This window comes from Semicossyphus pulcher, unplaced genomic scaffold, assembly GCF_022749685.1.
Source record: "Semicossyphus pulcher isolate SPU_LCO1_2020_fin unplaced genomic scaffold, fSemPul1.0.p SCAF_24, whole genome shotgun sequence".
Taxonomy (NCBI): Eukaryota; Metazoa; Chordata; class Actinopteri; order Labriformes; family Labridae; genus Semicossyphus; species Semicossyphus pulcher.
In genome coordinates, this window is record NW_027211698.1 from 7,212,160 (window position 1) to 7,226,712 (window position 14,553).

The 14,553-nt window shown below is 43.7% G+C and overlaps 1 protein-coding gene across 1 annotated transcript in view; it reads right to left on the reverse strand.

The window, feature by feature from the left end:
• Positions 1-8,588: 8,588 nt before the first annotated feature.
• zranb3 (zinc finger, RAN-binding domain containing 3) overlaps positions 8,589-14,553 on the reverse strand; it is a 110,866-nt gene continuing 104,901 nt past the window's right edge. The window contains exons 21-22 of the mRNA XM_069675317.1: positions 9,813-9,944; positions 8,589-9,145 (exon numbers count right to left, since the gene is read on the reverse strand). Of these exons, the coding sequence (XP_069531418.1) occupies positions 9,047-9,145; positions 9,813-9,944 (231 nt within the window). The 3' untranslated portion in view covers positions 8,589-9,046. The remainder of the gene's footprint in view (positions 9,146-9,812; positions 9,945-14,553) is intronic.

Genomic DNA, 14,553 nt, shown 5'->3' on the forward strand with positions numbered 1-14,553 from the left:
CTGCTGTCAGACACTGAGCTTGTAAGCACTGGTACCTGTTCATAAATATATCTGCTATGAATCTAGGACATTATGTGTCAAACGTATGAGGTGTCCAATAGTGCAGACTTATATAAACACTGGCACAGCATCCACTCCATTTTTACACTCTCAGGATGAACACGGAGGGCTCTGCCTCGTCCAACTCGCTGAAGAAGCCCTCGCTTCTCCAGGTATATCCGAACACCTCGCTCCTTTCATCCCGGCTGGCAAACATGCACGCTCTCACATAATTAAACAAGATTTATATCATAACATAGAATAATTCTGAGTGGGCTGATGGTGACTGTTGCTATAGCCAACTTTCCCCCCCGTTTTTTTTGCACCAGCCCACTCGCACTGTAATTGAGAAACTGGCATAACTGAATATACAGGAGGAAAAAAAGTGGTGTGGGTGTGAAGATGTCCACGTTTGAGTGGCCAAATGCAACCCACTCAAAGAGCCAATTGTGAGAGTACTTATCAATAAATTAGAATGGACGTTTGTGACACAGGTATGATTGCCTCAGTGTGAAGTCAGATTCACATTTATGATGAAAGATGGATGTCAGATTGGTCGCATTTCACTCGGCTACATTTTTTCATATGCTTGTATTTTTAGCGTTGGTGTGTAGGAACAACTAGAGAATCATTTTCAGACTTTAATGAGAATAATCTAGTCACAATACATTTAAAATATCAAAAGAGAAAGAGGAGGCTGCAGGCTGTCGCCTCACAGCTAGAAGGTTCCTAGTTCCAACCCTGGTCCGGCTGAACAGGGCCTTTCTGGGTTCCCTCCGGGTACTCCGGCGTCCTCCCACAGTCCGAAGACATGCTCGTTAGGTTCATTGGTGACTCGTAGTGTGAGCATGAATGGTTGTCTGTATCTATAGCCCTTTTAAGATCAAATAAGATAAGATAAACCTTTATTCGTCCCACAACGGGGAGATTTACACTGACTACACACTTTTTACACTGCCAGTTCAAGCCGGGATTATGCCCGAGTAGATGCAAATCTGTGGCGAGATTCCATACAGAGTCAATGCAATGATGCGAGGAGATGCGAATTTGCGCGAGTTGAAAAAATGTAAGTTCCTCTGCGAATTTGCGTCACATGGTGTAGCGAACATCGAGATTCTCCTGACGTCGTTGGTAACCATGGAGATAAGCCCCGCTTCCTCTCCTCAATTCCGGAAGAGAAGGGCGAATATTCGCCTGTTATCTAAATCCGGATTTTGATCCGGCGGTCAAACTCAAATATTCGCTTTGCGTTCGGTGCCTCTGTTACGTTTCGTCTTCTATGTAGAACGCACAGAGGCGGAATGGTGGGGCGAAGTCGTTCCGCCTCTGACCTGGCATCGGAGGTAGTAACAGAGGCGAAACGGCGTCTGTGTAGACAGCGGCGCCGGCAGGGCGGAACTGCGCCGTGTGTGTGTATTTGAAGCATGCGTTTTTTTATTCACCTCGCGCATGTTTTGCTCCCGCACCGCTGGAACGCTCTGTAAAAACACACACTGGGGCGGCTTTACGCCTGCGTTGCTTGGTCCAATGTAGAATGACACAGGTGGCACGAGGACGGCGCTTCGTTACGGCTCTGAGGCGGAACTGGCGACCAGTCCAGGGTGTACCCCGCCTCTTCCTCAGGCCCCCTTGTGACCCTGAACAGGTTAAGCGGCATAGATAATGTATGAAAAGAAAGAGGCGAACAACCCTTTCTGTGTGACACCCATATAGACATACCTCTTTGCTAATGATACTGAACGAGGGAGGAAAGGCCTCACTGTGACCTTAATGGCAGCCTAAAATAGACTTGGCTGCTAGTGTGAATTTAACTTTGCAGAATGTGAATAATTGTGTTTGCAGCTCATAAAAAAAAAGGTGTTCCCTTCCTTCCTCATTTGATTGCTCTAATTAGGTAACAATAACCCTCCGCCAACGCTGAACAACTCTCCAACTTACATCCAAAGAAATTTCTACCAACACTTCAGACTCAAGTTAAACTTGTTACTGGCCTTTGTAAAGTTATCCCAAACTTTTGGAATCAAGTGTGTTTTATAATTTCGGCGACGCGGTGATAATCATGTAGTGGCAGGAATCCCAGATCTGGATCGCCAACAAAGGCGAATCAATTGTTGCTGAGTCCAAAGCCAATCTGTCCACAAATATCCACTGAAGGTTGTTCATACGCGTTGGAGAGGATGAAAACATGACCTCTCAGCGCGGCTGTAACGGATCATTTAGTAATCAGGTGAGATATACTATTAAAGCAGCAAACTTGTAGCTCTTTCGTCGACGTATTCGCAACAAGGAGGTGAGCTGGAGTGCATGAGGTTGAGGTTCGCTTCTGGCATCCGTAAAGCACCTTTAATTTGAAAGGGAAAGAGATCAGAAGCGAGGAGTGCGCTATCAGGAGGATTTTTTAAGAGTTTGACACGCCAGGAATTCACAAAATGTTTGACTGGGAACTAAAAAAAGACTGCTTTAGCTGGTGAAATCCAAACATGCTTTGCCAGTTGGAAACAAGGGACCGCAGAGAGGACACGTTGAAAAGTCCCTCGCACATCTTATTTGCCGTGTAGGAGTGCGAGCAAATATCCCAACCTAAAGGAAAGTTTTCAGCTGTGAGGACATTTTGGCGCGGAGCTTCTCAAGTCATCCGCCGCCGCTCGGTCGCTCATTCCGCGCGTTCAAGGCATTATGGGATGCTGTTTCCGACGGAGCAGAGGGCTGATGGAAGACAGTCGCAATCGCCCTCTTCTCATTAGACTCCGGGCTGTGTGTGCTCATTAGGCCGGCAGCAGCGCAGTGGGGATCTATTCTCCTGAGGTGACCAAAGGTGCTTACACAGACCTTCCAAGTCTCAGTAATGATGCCCCAGACCTGTCACTCTTGTCACACGACTGACATGACCTTTTTCTGGCTCATGCGCGTCACCAAAAAAAAAAATCTATTTCGGCCCCAAATTTGAGAATCAGCCCAGTTTTGCATTAAACTTTCAAACATGTTGATCCACTTTTCACAAGACTTTTTTTCATGTGAATTTACCACCGATTTAAGCGATTGTGGCCCAGGTTTTTAATACACGCACAAAAGCCCCGACCTTGCTATTAAGACCTATGAAATGCAGTCATGCTGAGCCGGCGACGGAGCGGCTGAATAGATGTCTGGAAGCAATCTGCGAGAGATGGCTGATCAATGGCCGCAGAATGAAATGGGAGATGAAAAGATGTCTTTTAAGGCTCATGAAAAGGGGAACTTGTCGGAGGGCGGTTTGTTCGGCTTTTCCATTTTTAACCTCAATCATCTGAACACAGCGCACATGAAAGAAGGAGGGAACGGTAATGCTGCAGCCTACTGCGGCTTTCTTCCTCTGATGTCAAGTGTCGCCTGGACTCTGCTGTGAATGTATGAAACATGTTAATACACGGACTGTATGTTTAGTTAATGCGGCACAATGTGTTGAATGTGCACGGGTAATTATGCTGACAGAAACTGTAATGCTAATAAAATATAGATGCGATTACATCAGTGCTAAATTGCATTAGATGCCTTGTAAAGCGACGTGGTCAGATCCAGTCCTCGCAGGGCCCTCTCCAAACAAAGCCTGATTGTAATGGGCCGCATGAAGCGGCAATTTAGCCCCACACGAGCTCCAACATACAAATGAGAGCGAGCTACAGTGAAGACATACATTAATCCTAGCCAGATTGGGGACTGTATGAATTATGCTAAGAACCTTATCTGTTATTTCCCCTGATCTCCTGCTGGGTGAATTGATTGCGTTTTTTGCGTCTTAATCCGCAGCATGCCATGCGTCTTGGGAGACAACCGGGGAGCCATCTTGAATAAATAGAATTTGGACTTGACAAAAGCCGTCTCCAGCTGAGCAATGAGAAAGCATCCTTTTACCCGGCGCGCATCCCCTACCACGCCGAGCGACATTAGGAAATAGCCACGGTTTGTGGGGGAATTGCCGTATTGATTTTCTGTTGCTCGCTTCAGTTGCACTTGGAATATCATTTGCGTGTATGACACTCATAAGGATGGATCAGCTCATTTTGGAAAACTCCTTCTGTGCGTCGGTCCTCAAGAAACACCTCAGCGCAACCAGAGACGTGTTTTAATGAGATTAATTTGATCGCTTATGAGTGATGGTCCTCCACCAATTACCTGGGCCATAATACCGTTTTCCTCCACCCAGGGCGTCGCGCTCTGTCAGGCGGTGCCAGACGTTTGCGAGCACATGCTGCAGCAAGGAATGATTAATCATCTCATCACCATCCTAAGAGATAAAATGACGATAAAGACAAAAGCCTCTCATCGGCTGTGACGGTTTCAAGCCAAGAACTGCTTCCTAAACAGACGACGGGTGCTGCTTTTTAGAATACAAGCTTTTTGGATGTTGTAACACAACGCCGCGGAGGTCTGACTGGAGGTCCATTCCTTTTCTATAATGAGGTTCTGCAGTTCACATTCCACCCAGTGACGGAATATCAGAGGTGCTTTGGCAAGACGGAGACTGTGCCGTTCCTGTTTTTCACTCCTGAAGGAGAGCAGCGGGGTACGGCCTCCCTCGTGTCTATTTCCTTTTCCTTGCTGAAGGGCAGGGAGGGTCACAGACACAGAGGGATCACAGCGGAGAGTGTGGCAGCTAGGAATCAAACCACAGCAGGATTCAGCCACGGATTGGAGAGCCGGCGGCAGCACGCGGCGCGCTGTGCAGGCTTTTATTGGCCCTTTTCCATCACACCTGTCACACAAGATTGGGTTTGTAGAAGCGCTTCCTTCAGCTGAAAAGGCCAAAGTAGATTATGGGGGCAGGCGAGGTTGAAATGGAATAACCGGTGGAATGGCGCCAAATATAACGCCTTGCTGTCTGAATGCAAATCATCATTGAATTATGAATGATTTGTATAGTTTACTGTCAAGTTTTGCCTGGTTGGAACAGCGCTTTTCAAACAAGCGACATATTTTGCCACCAGATCCTACAGGGACACACTCAAAACGACACCAACACTTAGCATTATCCTCCTCATGCATAATGCAATGTCTGTAATTAGTGAAATTCCTATGGAATTAAGTTACAGTGATATTAATCTATTTCTCAATTTGCTGTGGACCCCCATGAGCGCTGTGAAGGGCCCCTGGAGGTCCTCTGACCCACATTGCGAAACACTGATGCAGAGGTAATGTTTGCTCTCAGAATGGTCCCGTCTACCTTTGGATGTTTGGAATAAGACCAGCGATGTGTTCAACTGTCTCTGGTCTGAACCCAGAAATTGTCTAAATATAAACATGAATAAAAACAGTATGTTCCTCAAAAAGGTGGACTCTGTAGTTTTAGCAAATGCTACTTAAACAGGAGGAAATCAAGCGTTTGTTTGGGACTATTTTCAGCTGTGGATGAATACACATTAGCTGCTCAGATGTTCCTCTTACAGATATATATTTGTAAAACTCATCCTGAACTTAGACTATTCATCCAAGTGGGATTTGGATTGACTAGCTATCCCTGCGCATCAGTTACAACTGTTCTTGACCGTTAGCTTGTGTGTTGCAGCGGCTAGCAGAGTGATATCATCTGTCAGTAGCATATTTGGATCTCATTTTTAGTTTTAAAACCGTTTAAAAATCTAATTTAATTTCACTCTTCTCCTTGTTCTGATAAAATCTCTCCACTGTCTTTCTCCCCACACAACTTGTGACTCTTGTCACAGCCAATAGCGTCAGTTGCTTACTTTTCTGTAGCCTTGCTAGCTTGACTAAGTTCAATGAAAGAGAACTTTAACAGTTAATAACCACAGAACACAACTGTCCTTAGGAAATTGATTAACATACATTCATTAACTTGCCACATTGTTCATGCTTTCACCTCTTTTTAGTTTTGCTAAATTAGGATTTGAACAATGCAGATATTTGTAGCTAGCGCCTTTCGAAACAGCAGGAGCAAGCTAATTCTTGTAGCGAGCCAACCTCCATCCAAAATGTGACATTAATGGAGTTGAGTCATGTTTTATATGTATAGCGTTCTTACCACAGAACATTTCCTTACCTTCCATAATGTGCGAATCTGTCAATTAAATTCTAACAGCAAACAGCCGGTGAAAACATGCTAGCAGATTAGCTCGCGAATGGTAGTGCTAGCTTTTCATTGCATTACAGGTCATAGAGGTCCAGTTGAGAGTCTCCCCAGTGTCTCTCAGTTTTTAACAAGCTCCATTTGAGTGACTTTATTACTTTCCCACATTTCAGGTTACATTACGGAGGCTAAAAATAAATTATTTTTGTTTCTTTGTATTTGGGGCGACTGTGGCTCAGTGGTAGATTGAAAGGGGTTCGGTCCTCGGTGTCCTTGGGCAAGACACTGAACCCAAATTGCTCCCAGTGGCATAGCCATTGGGTATGAATGCATGAATCCTGATTGGAAATTGGCACTTAGGTCATTGCCATCAGTGTGTGAATGAGTGCAAATGGGTGAATGTGACATGTAATGTGACAGGGCTCTGAGTGGTTGGACTAGAAAAGCGCTATGCAAGAACAGTACCGGATTGTGTAATTAGAGCCACATCCCTAGCATATAACAATATAGCATATAACCCTATATCCCTTCATAACAACGGTCTGTTATTGAGAAATAACAGCACATCTGGATGCAATGTGAACTGCAGAACCTCATTATAGAAAAGGAATGAACCTCCGTGGTGTTGTGTTACAACATCCAAAAAGCTTGTATTCCAAAAAGCAGCACCCAGCGTCTAATTGAACTCCAAAGGTCTGTTATTGAGAAATAACAGACCTTTGAATGCCGGCATTAACCAATCAGATTCAAGTACTAAACACAGCCACGTAATAAAAATGAATTACGATGTAAACTGTTGTGTGCTGTTCAGTTGACAGAAATTGAGCTCTATGAAATAGAGCAGTGGTTCCCAACCTGGGGTCCGGGCCAAAGATTGCTGGGGGTGCGCCAGGCTTTGTCTGCACTGAGATTGTCAGGATTAGATTTGCACATGTTCATAAAATCATTAAAAAAGCACTTAGTTGATAAAACATAGAATATTACAGAACTTATCCTTAAAATTCTTTAAGATTTTGTATTATCAAGTATCAAGAATGAATTCTATTTGCTTGGATTTTCTTCAGACGGGCCAGTTTTCTGTTCCTTGTCTGTTGTCTTTTCTTTGTCACTGTAGTGTGATTTTCTAACTATATGTCATTATTTCCGCCAGATATTTGCCCGGCTAATTTTGGCCGTGTGACGTTCAGCGAGTGCTGTGTTGCTATGTAACCTGTTGATACGTCTCCGCAGCAGTGGCACCGGAAAAGGCGTTGATTGAAGTTGATGCGGGGAAAAGAAAGTGAGTTGGGTTTTTGCCCTGATGCTGAGTTTAAAGAAGGTGCGGAGGGAGTGAGGTGGGGGGTGTCAGAGAGCAAACATGCAAGCCTCGGCGGCCGTCCGTCTGTGTTTGAGTCCATCTTTATTACTGTCATCACCTGTGGAGGTAATGTTTTTCCTCTGGGCTGATAGGTTGTCCAGCGCAAACAGTGTCACGCGGCTGCTGCGCTGCTCTTTACCCAGAAGCCCCTCTGGGAAGAACATGAGACGTCTTCATCGGGGCGCTGCCTCATTATGGCTCCATCTGACAAACACACACAACTTCCTCTCTCGTCCAATATACACTCCCCCTCTGCCAAACACTTATTTGTGTAACGCACAGAAACACACTCGCTCACACTTTTGCTAGTTTTCTTCCTGCCTCACTTTCTCTCACACGCACGCACATACACCTTTTGGGTGTAATAAAACAGCAGATCAGAGTCATTGGCTGCTGACAGGGACTGACACTGAATCCTGCTGTTGTTGGAAGGCTGCCTGGGAGATGTTCATTACTCACAAAGCTTGTCGGTTTGGACAGGAGAGGAACAACGGTCTTATTAAGTGGAGACCTGGAGCAGCCGTAGGGGAAATACACACACACCCACGCTCGCACCCACATGGGCTCCGAGAAAGTTTCAACTGTGGCTTTAACATCGCGCGCTGATAGGCTGAGAGTAGTTGGGGCTGCCAGAGAAATGTTAAACTTTGCAGCGCCGGGGCGAAATTTGCTGAGCTCGGAGTTTGACACGGCTGACAGACAAATCGTGACATGACGACATCTGCGGAGCCGAGAACGGGTGGCGAAATTCTGCTGTGGAGGAATGTGACGGCCTCGTTTTCACAGGAGCCTGCTGCTATTGATTGGAGTTTCTGATGTCTGTCTGGCTCATTGTATAACTCTCACAAGAACAGATTCAATATTCCCGACATTGCTGAACCTGAAGCCTTGTTTCCATAGTAACTCTGCTCTCCGGCGCTCTAAACATAGCCCTCCTGACTGACTTTAGCCCTGTTCAGATCATCAAGCACAGCTGAAGAGGAGGTATGTGCGTGGACGTGGACAATAATGTTCCTGACTCCAGGCGATGAAACGATTTGCTAGCTTGTCAGAACAACCAACGTCTTGGTGTATTTACAGTCCGGCTGTGTTTAAAGCAGCAGAGGAAAAGAAGACAACGTGAAACAAGATGAAAATAGGTTTTTATTTCACCTGGGAGCGTTCATCCATCTTCCAAAGAGGAAGGCGCAACTTGTTGAGGGCGCCAATGAGGACACTTGGTTGTGTTTCCTGGCGTGGAGTTTTAATCACAAAGGCCCTAATTCATCTCTCACCTGCTACTTTTCACCAACTTTGCAAAATCTTGAAATAGCAGCATCTCTCCAAACAACCTGCTCCAATTCAGCCTCGAGCGAAAGGGGGGCGTCATAAATCAAAACTACCGCACTTGTGACGTTTCGGGGACGCGGCTGAATTAGCATTTGATGCAGTCGCCGCAACAGCTGATGTCACCGCAAGGTTAGGTGGAGGAAGTAAGGAAATCCGGCCTTTCTAATACCTGAGTGTGAATCATGATGCGTCCTCCACGCTGTAAGAAATCGAGCTAACAATTTGATTCAGGAAATTCTACAACCCTCACTAAGCCCTCAATTTCATTTCCTGACGAAGAACCTGCTGATGTCTGACGCAACCTTGGAGGCTGCGGCGCTCTTCCTCATCTGGCTCCGCTCTTTGGCTTGCTGCGCCGTCCTCTGAGGAGAAAAATAGAAACATGATGTAAGAGTTAAATCCGCAGCCTGCGCGGAAGAGAAAAGTGAGATCAATATATTGAGCATCTCTAGATTAAAGTGTCTGAGAGGTGGCATAAACAGCGAGAGGATCCCCTTATCGGAACGCGCAGTTCCTCACATCATGTCAGCGTATGAAGCGTTTCCATCCAAACTGACACCCACTCTGACAAAAACGCTGCCTGCCGTGAAAGTTAAGCACATTTAAGGTTACAATGAGAGCTGTATTTTATTTTGAAACCTCTGCTCTCAAATCAGCCTCGAGAATTGTCTTTGATTATGAAATATTGACTTGAAAATCTCAAGACCGATATATAGCTTTTTGCAACAAATGCTATATATCAATATGTCACACACCACACACAATGTGATGTTATTACAGGCAATATATGGCTCTGTGAGGGATGGTATGACTTTTGATCAATGTGTTTGACCATGTATCACATTACTGCCACCCCATGTGATCCTCAACATGAGTGATGAGGTTTCCTTTTTATGTGGGGATAAAGGAGAGGTCCATCCACTGTGCGCCTTAAATGTTAGACAAATTGCTTTTGCCCCTTAAGCCCTTTGGCTCTAAAGCCGCTGTCGCGGTTGTTACGGGTGCAGCGATGCGGAGGGCGCAACGTACGGCTTTGTGGCAGACGGTGCACAGCGTCTGCAGGTTGTCCAGAGAGCACTGTCCTCCTCCGCCGTAGACCGGCCGGATGTGGTCGACCTGCCAGAAATCGCCTTCGACCGGAGCGCGGATCATCTCGTTCAGCTGGAAACACACAGAATGAAAAAGTGCATCACAGTGACAATCTCTCACTGCTCTTAAAACAAGCTGTTATTGCGCTTCCCACCCAAACCATCCATCTGTGCTAAAGCTAATTATTCTTAACTTATTTGATGTCTCTCTCCTAATACTAAACAGGTTTATCAACAGAAACATTCACATATACAACATATTAAAAAAAATCCCTGAGCAGCAGGGGCACTTCTGCGATGCGCTTCACAATAAAAGAAAATAAAAACAAATAACTCCCATAAGTGCACATGACAGCGAGGCACATAACTGGCAAAAATCTATAAACAGGAAATAATGAAAGAAAAACAAAGAAAACCTCTGATGAAGGTTTCAAATCCTGAGATTCATGTAAGCACCTGTGATATAAACAATAATCGCACCAGTCAATGACGGTGAACTTTGACTTTCTATTATCCGTCACCATTAGAAGCCTCAGGTGCAGCCATTTAAACCGCTAAAATGTTGGTGGCCTACATAATAGGCAGCTTTAGGGGAACTTACAAAGACAGAGAAATTAGGTTAAATAAACCACGGGGAATAACGCTCCTAAAAGTGTTTTCATAGACACTTCTTCTTGATGTCGTAGTTTGTGTTTACTTTGCTCGCTTACATTCTTAAAACCTTGGTGGATACTTTGGTCTCTAGTGATTGGTTAGGGAAAAATTGAATCTCCCTCCCCGTTTGAAATGGTTGAGAGTGGAGGAAGTCTGACTGAAGTTTGTGGCGTTTAAGTAAGGGATAATGCTTTTATTTTTTTCCCTTCTGTAAACAAACCAACCTCAAATTTACCAGACTTCTTTCTGTGGATTGATATGATAACAGTTAGTCCTCATAGAGTCGCATCCCTAGCAGCAGTCTGTTCTTCATAACAACGGTCTGTTATTGAGAAATAACAGACCTCGGAATACTGTAATAACCAATCAGAATCAAGTATTTAACACAGCAGTGTAATAATAATAAATAATATAATAAAAGAAGTAAAAACACATATAATAGTTATATTTATTCAAATATGATACTTTTTATATTTTCTATACATGAAATATAATATTTATACAAAACATGATTACAACTGTGTAATATTGTCTGTTATTGTCGGTTTATACACCTGTTACACATGCTTAAGAGGACAGAGCTTTGACAAAATACTTTTATCATATCTGCTTGTGACTATATTATTGTTTGTTACTACACGGCTGTGTTAAATACTTGATTCTGATTGGTTGACTATGGCATTCCGAGGTCTGCTATTTCTCGATAGCAGACCATTGCTATGAAGAACAGACCGTTGCTAGGGATTCAGCTTTAATCACACAATCCGGAGGACTAACTGTAATTATTTGAATCCGCCGAAAGTCTGGTAAATTTGACGTTGGTGTGTTTACAGAGGGAAAAAAGAAAAGAGACATAACAGCGGAGAGAAAGCAATAAAGGCTAAATGATGCAAAAACTGTAGGCTATGACAGGGAGAGCTACAAAACTGAAGGAGCATCAATACCGTTGCCTTCCTGCGAAAATCATGCATCTCACAAATTTAACTTTTACTACAAAATGCTCCGAGACAACATATTTTTCAGATTACTTTATTTTAAATGACTAAGAGGATTTTTTTCAACACCAGGACAACTTAACCTCTCAGTTTATTTGAGAAGTGTGGAGATGCAGGGTTTTCACTGGACAGCGATGAAAGCCAGATGACACTATTGTGGATTGTCTCTTAGCTGAGCAGCTGCAGTACAAAGGATAACACTTTAGATCACACCTCTTTGTTCTTTCAGTAATCCTCTCAGACCACAAAGCATTGTTTTGTATCAGTTATTTGGTCAAATAATATTTTTAAGTTCAGATTGTTAGGGGCATGAAAACTTCCAGCAAATCAAAGAGCACTCATGTTTGAGGCAAGACAAAGTGTGGGTAGCAGCTACTTACTGTTAACCAGATAACTAAGTGTATATTATAGCATTGTCATATTATTAGTGCCATTTTTATTAAAGTTACAATAGAAATTGCCTATTATGTATAACAAGTAGGGGTGGGACAAAATATTGATACAGCAATATATCGTCGTCCTGACTCGTGCAATAAAGTTATCGATAGGCTGGCGCCAAATATACGGTTCTCTAAGCGGATTTCCCTGCGATTTTGACTCACCGCGTCACTACTTCATGACTCTTCACAGTGGAGCTTATGGCATGCATGAGGGCAACGTGGACAAAAATTAACTAGCCAAAGGAGAAGTTAATCAAATCTCGACATGTATCATTTCTGACTCACACTTGCGATATATCAATTATCACAGAATCGTTGTATCGTGATAGTAGCATTACCGTGGGCCACGTATTGCACCGCATATCATGTATCATAGCGCGTGTTGTGTTGCGTATTGTATCGTGTATTGCACTGCATATCTTATCGCATATTACATCACGCATCGTATCACGCATCATATCGCATATTGCACTGCATATCACATCATGTATCACATTGTGTATCGCATCACGTATCGTATCATGTATCATATTGTGTAATGTATCGCATATCGTATTGCATAATGTATCGTGTAATGTATCGTATAATCTATCGCATAATCTATCGCATATCGTATCACATAATGTATCGCATATCGTATCGCATATCGTATAGCATAATGTATTGCATAATGTATTGCATATCGTATCTCATATCGTATCGCATAATGTATCGCAAAGTGTATCGCATATCGTATCGCATATCGTATTGCATATCGTATCGCATAACGTATCGCATAATGTATCGCATAATGTATCTCAAAGTGTATCGCATATCGTATCGCATATCGTATTGCATATCGTATCGCATAATGTATCGCATAATGTATCGCATATCGTATCGCATAACATATCATATCTTGAGTTACCCTGCGATTCCCACTCTTAATAACAAGTAGTTAAAAAAAATGAAGGTAATAAATGAACAATATTTTTTAAAAAAGGAGACAAAAAAATTTTTTTTGCAGGTTGGCTTGATAAAGGACAAAAATAGTGGTTGATATACTTTTCTGACACTGACTCATAAATGAGCTAACTGTTTCAGCACTAATGTGGTCATGTGGTCCTAAATACTGAGGATGTAAAGAAATCTACAGCTACCATTTCTAGTTCATTAAGTCACTCCAAACGAGTCACACAGGCGAAAATGTGGATAAAACAGAAGGAGATGAGTTGGATTCTGAAGCTTTGAGATGCGCCTGACACATGTCTAACACGTCTGGTATTTCAAATAGAGCTAATGAGCTACTAATTGGACCTTTCTAGGCACTGGAATTAGCCTAAACAAGACTCTCTCTGGTGAAGCAGAGAGGAAACACCGGGACTGAAATGACCTGGAAACTTATACAGTATGCGGTTTGCTGGTGTGCTTCAGACAAAATGTTTTAGTTTATTCTGAAAAGGGAAAAAAAAGGGAAAGACAAAAATAGAAAAAGAAAGGAATACAGACAAAAAGAGAGCAAGCATATGAACAGCGAAAGATGATTGAATGAATTAGAGAGAAAGAAAAGCCTGATGGGAAGAGTTCAGGGCTGAAAATCCATTTTGCTGCTTTGAGAGCTCCTCTGTCGACATTAAGGCGAGCGAGCTGGAATTGATCCCAACAGATTTAAAGAACAGGCCTTCTCACAGGGCCAGAGTTCACGTCTCTCACACACACACACACACTCATACACACACACTCGCACTCTCCAGTCAATTTAACCCGCTTTTGTGCCAAAACCATGCACCTAGCTACACCGGACCCACACCGCTACACACTGACGCACTGCAAAATTCTGCTCACAGGCACAGAAACATCCCCACTCACACCAAAATACCAAAACACACATGCCAAAATTCTGTTCTACACATGCTAGCACACCAAAAGACCCCAAGGTACACACACCAGGAAACACACACACACACACACACACACATACCAGAACCCCCAGTATGAACCAAAGAATGAGCCTATAATCTCGAGGCTCCTCCACTGCTGCGGCGTCTTATCATGTGGCTGAGTTTGTTTCCTCTAAAGCTCGGTGCATCGATCGGCGCTGATGCTGCTGCCGGCGGCGCTGGTAAGGGGGGGGTGATGTGTGTGTGTGTGTGTATGTGTGTGTGTAAGGAGGGGCTGGCTTTGCAGGATAACAGCCAACCAAATCAAACAGGCTTACTGGTCGAGGCCTGGCACTGGGAAAAAAAATCAATGGGCCCAGCAATCCATTTACTGGGAGCTGGCCCCCTGGAGTGCAGATCAACCTGTGTGTGTGTGTGTGTGTGTGTGTGTAGGCGGGTGGGAAGGAGCGTACAGGGGGCCTTTATATTTGCACTTACACAAACACACAGACAAAAAACGCTTTCCCTGTCAGTTATTTAGCTCACTTCAGGAGACTGATGTTATGATGATGTTTGTATTGTTGTTTTTTCAATACTGTAGGTCTATTTAAGTCGCTAACCTACTTAAGTTGCCAGCAGCTTAATTACCTGGCCCTCAAAGCATCAAGTTCCATCAGCCTCAGCAGTGGGATACTTTGTTCAGTGCTATTTATAAATGTTAGCATGCTATCATG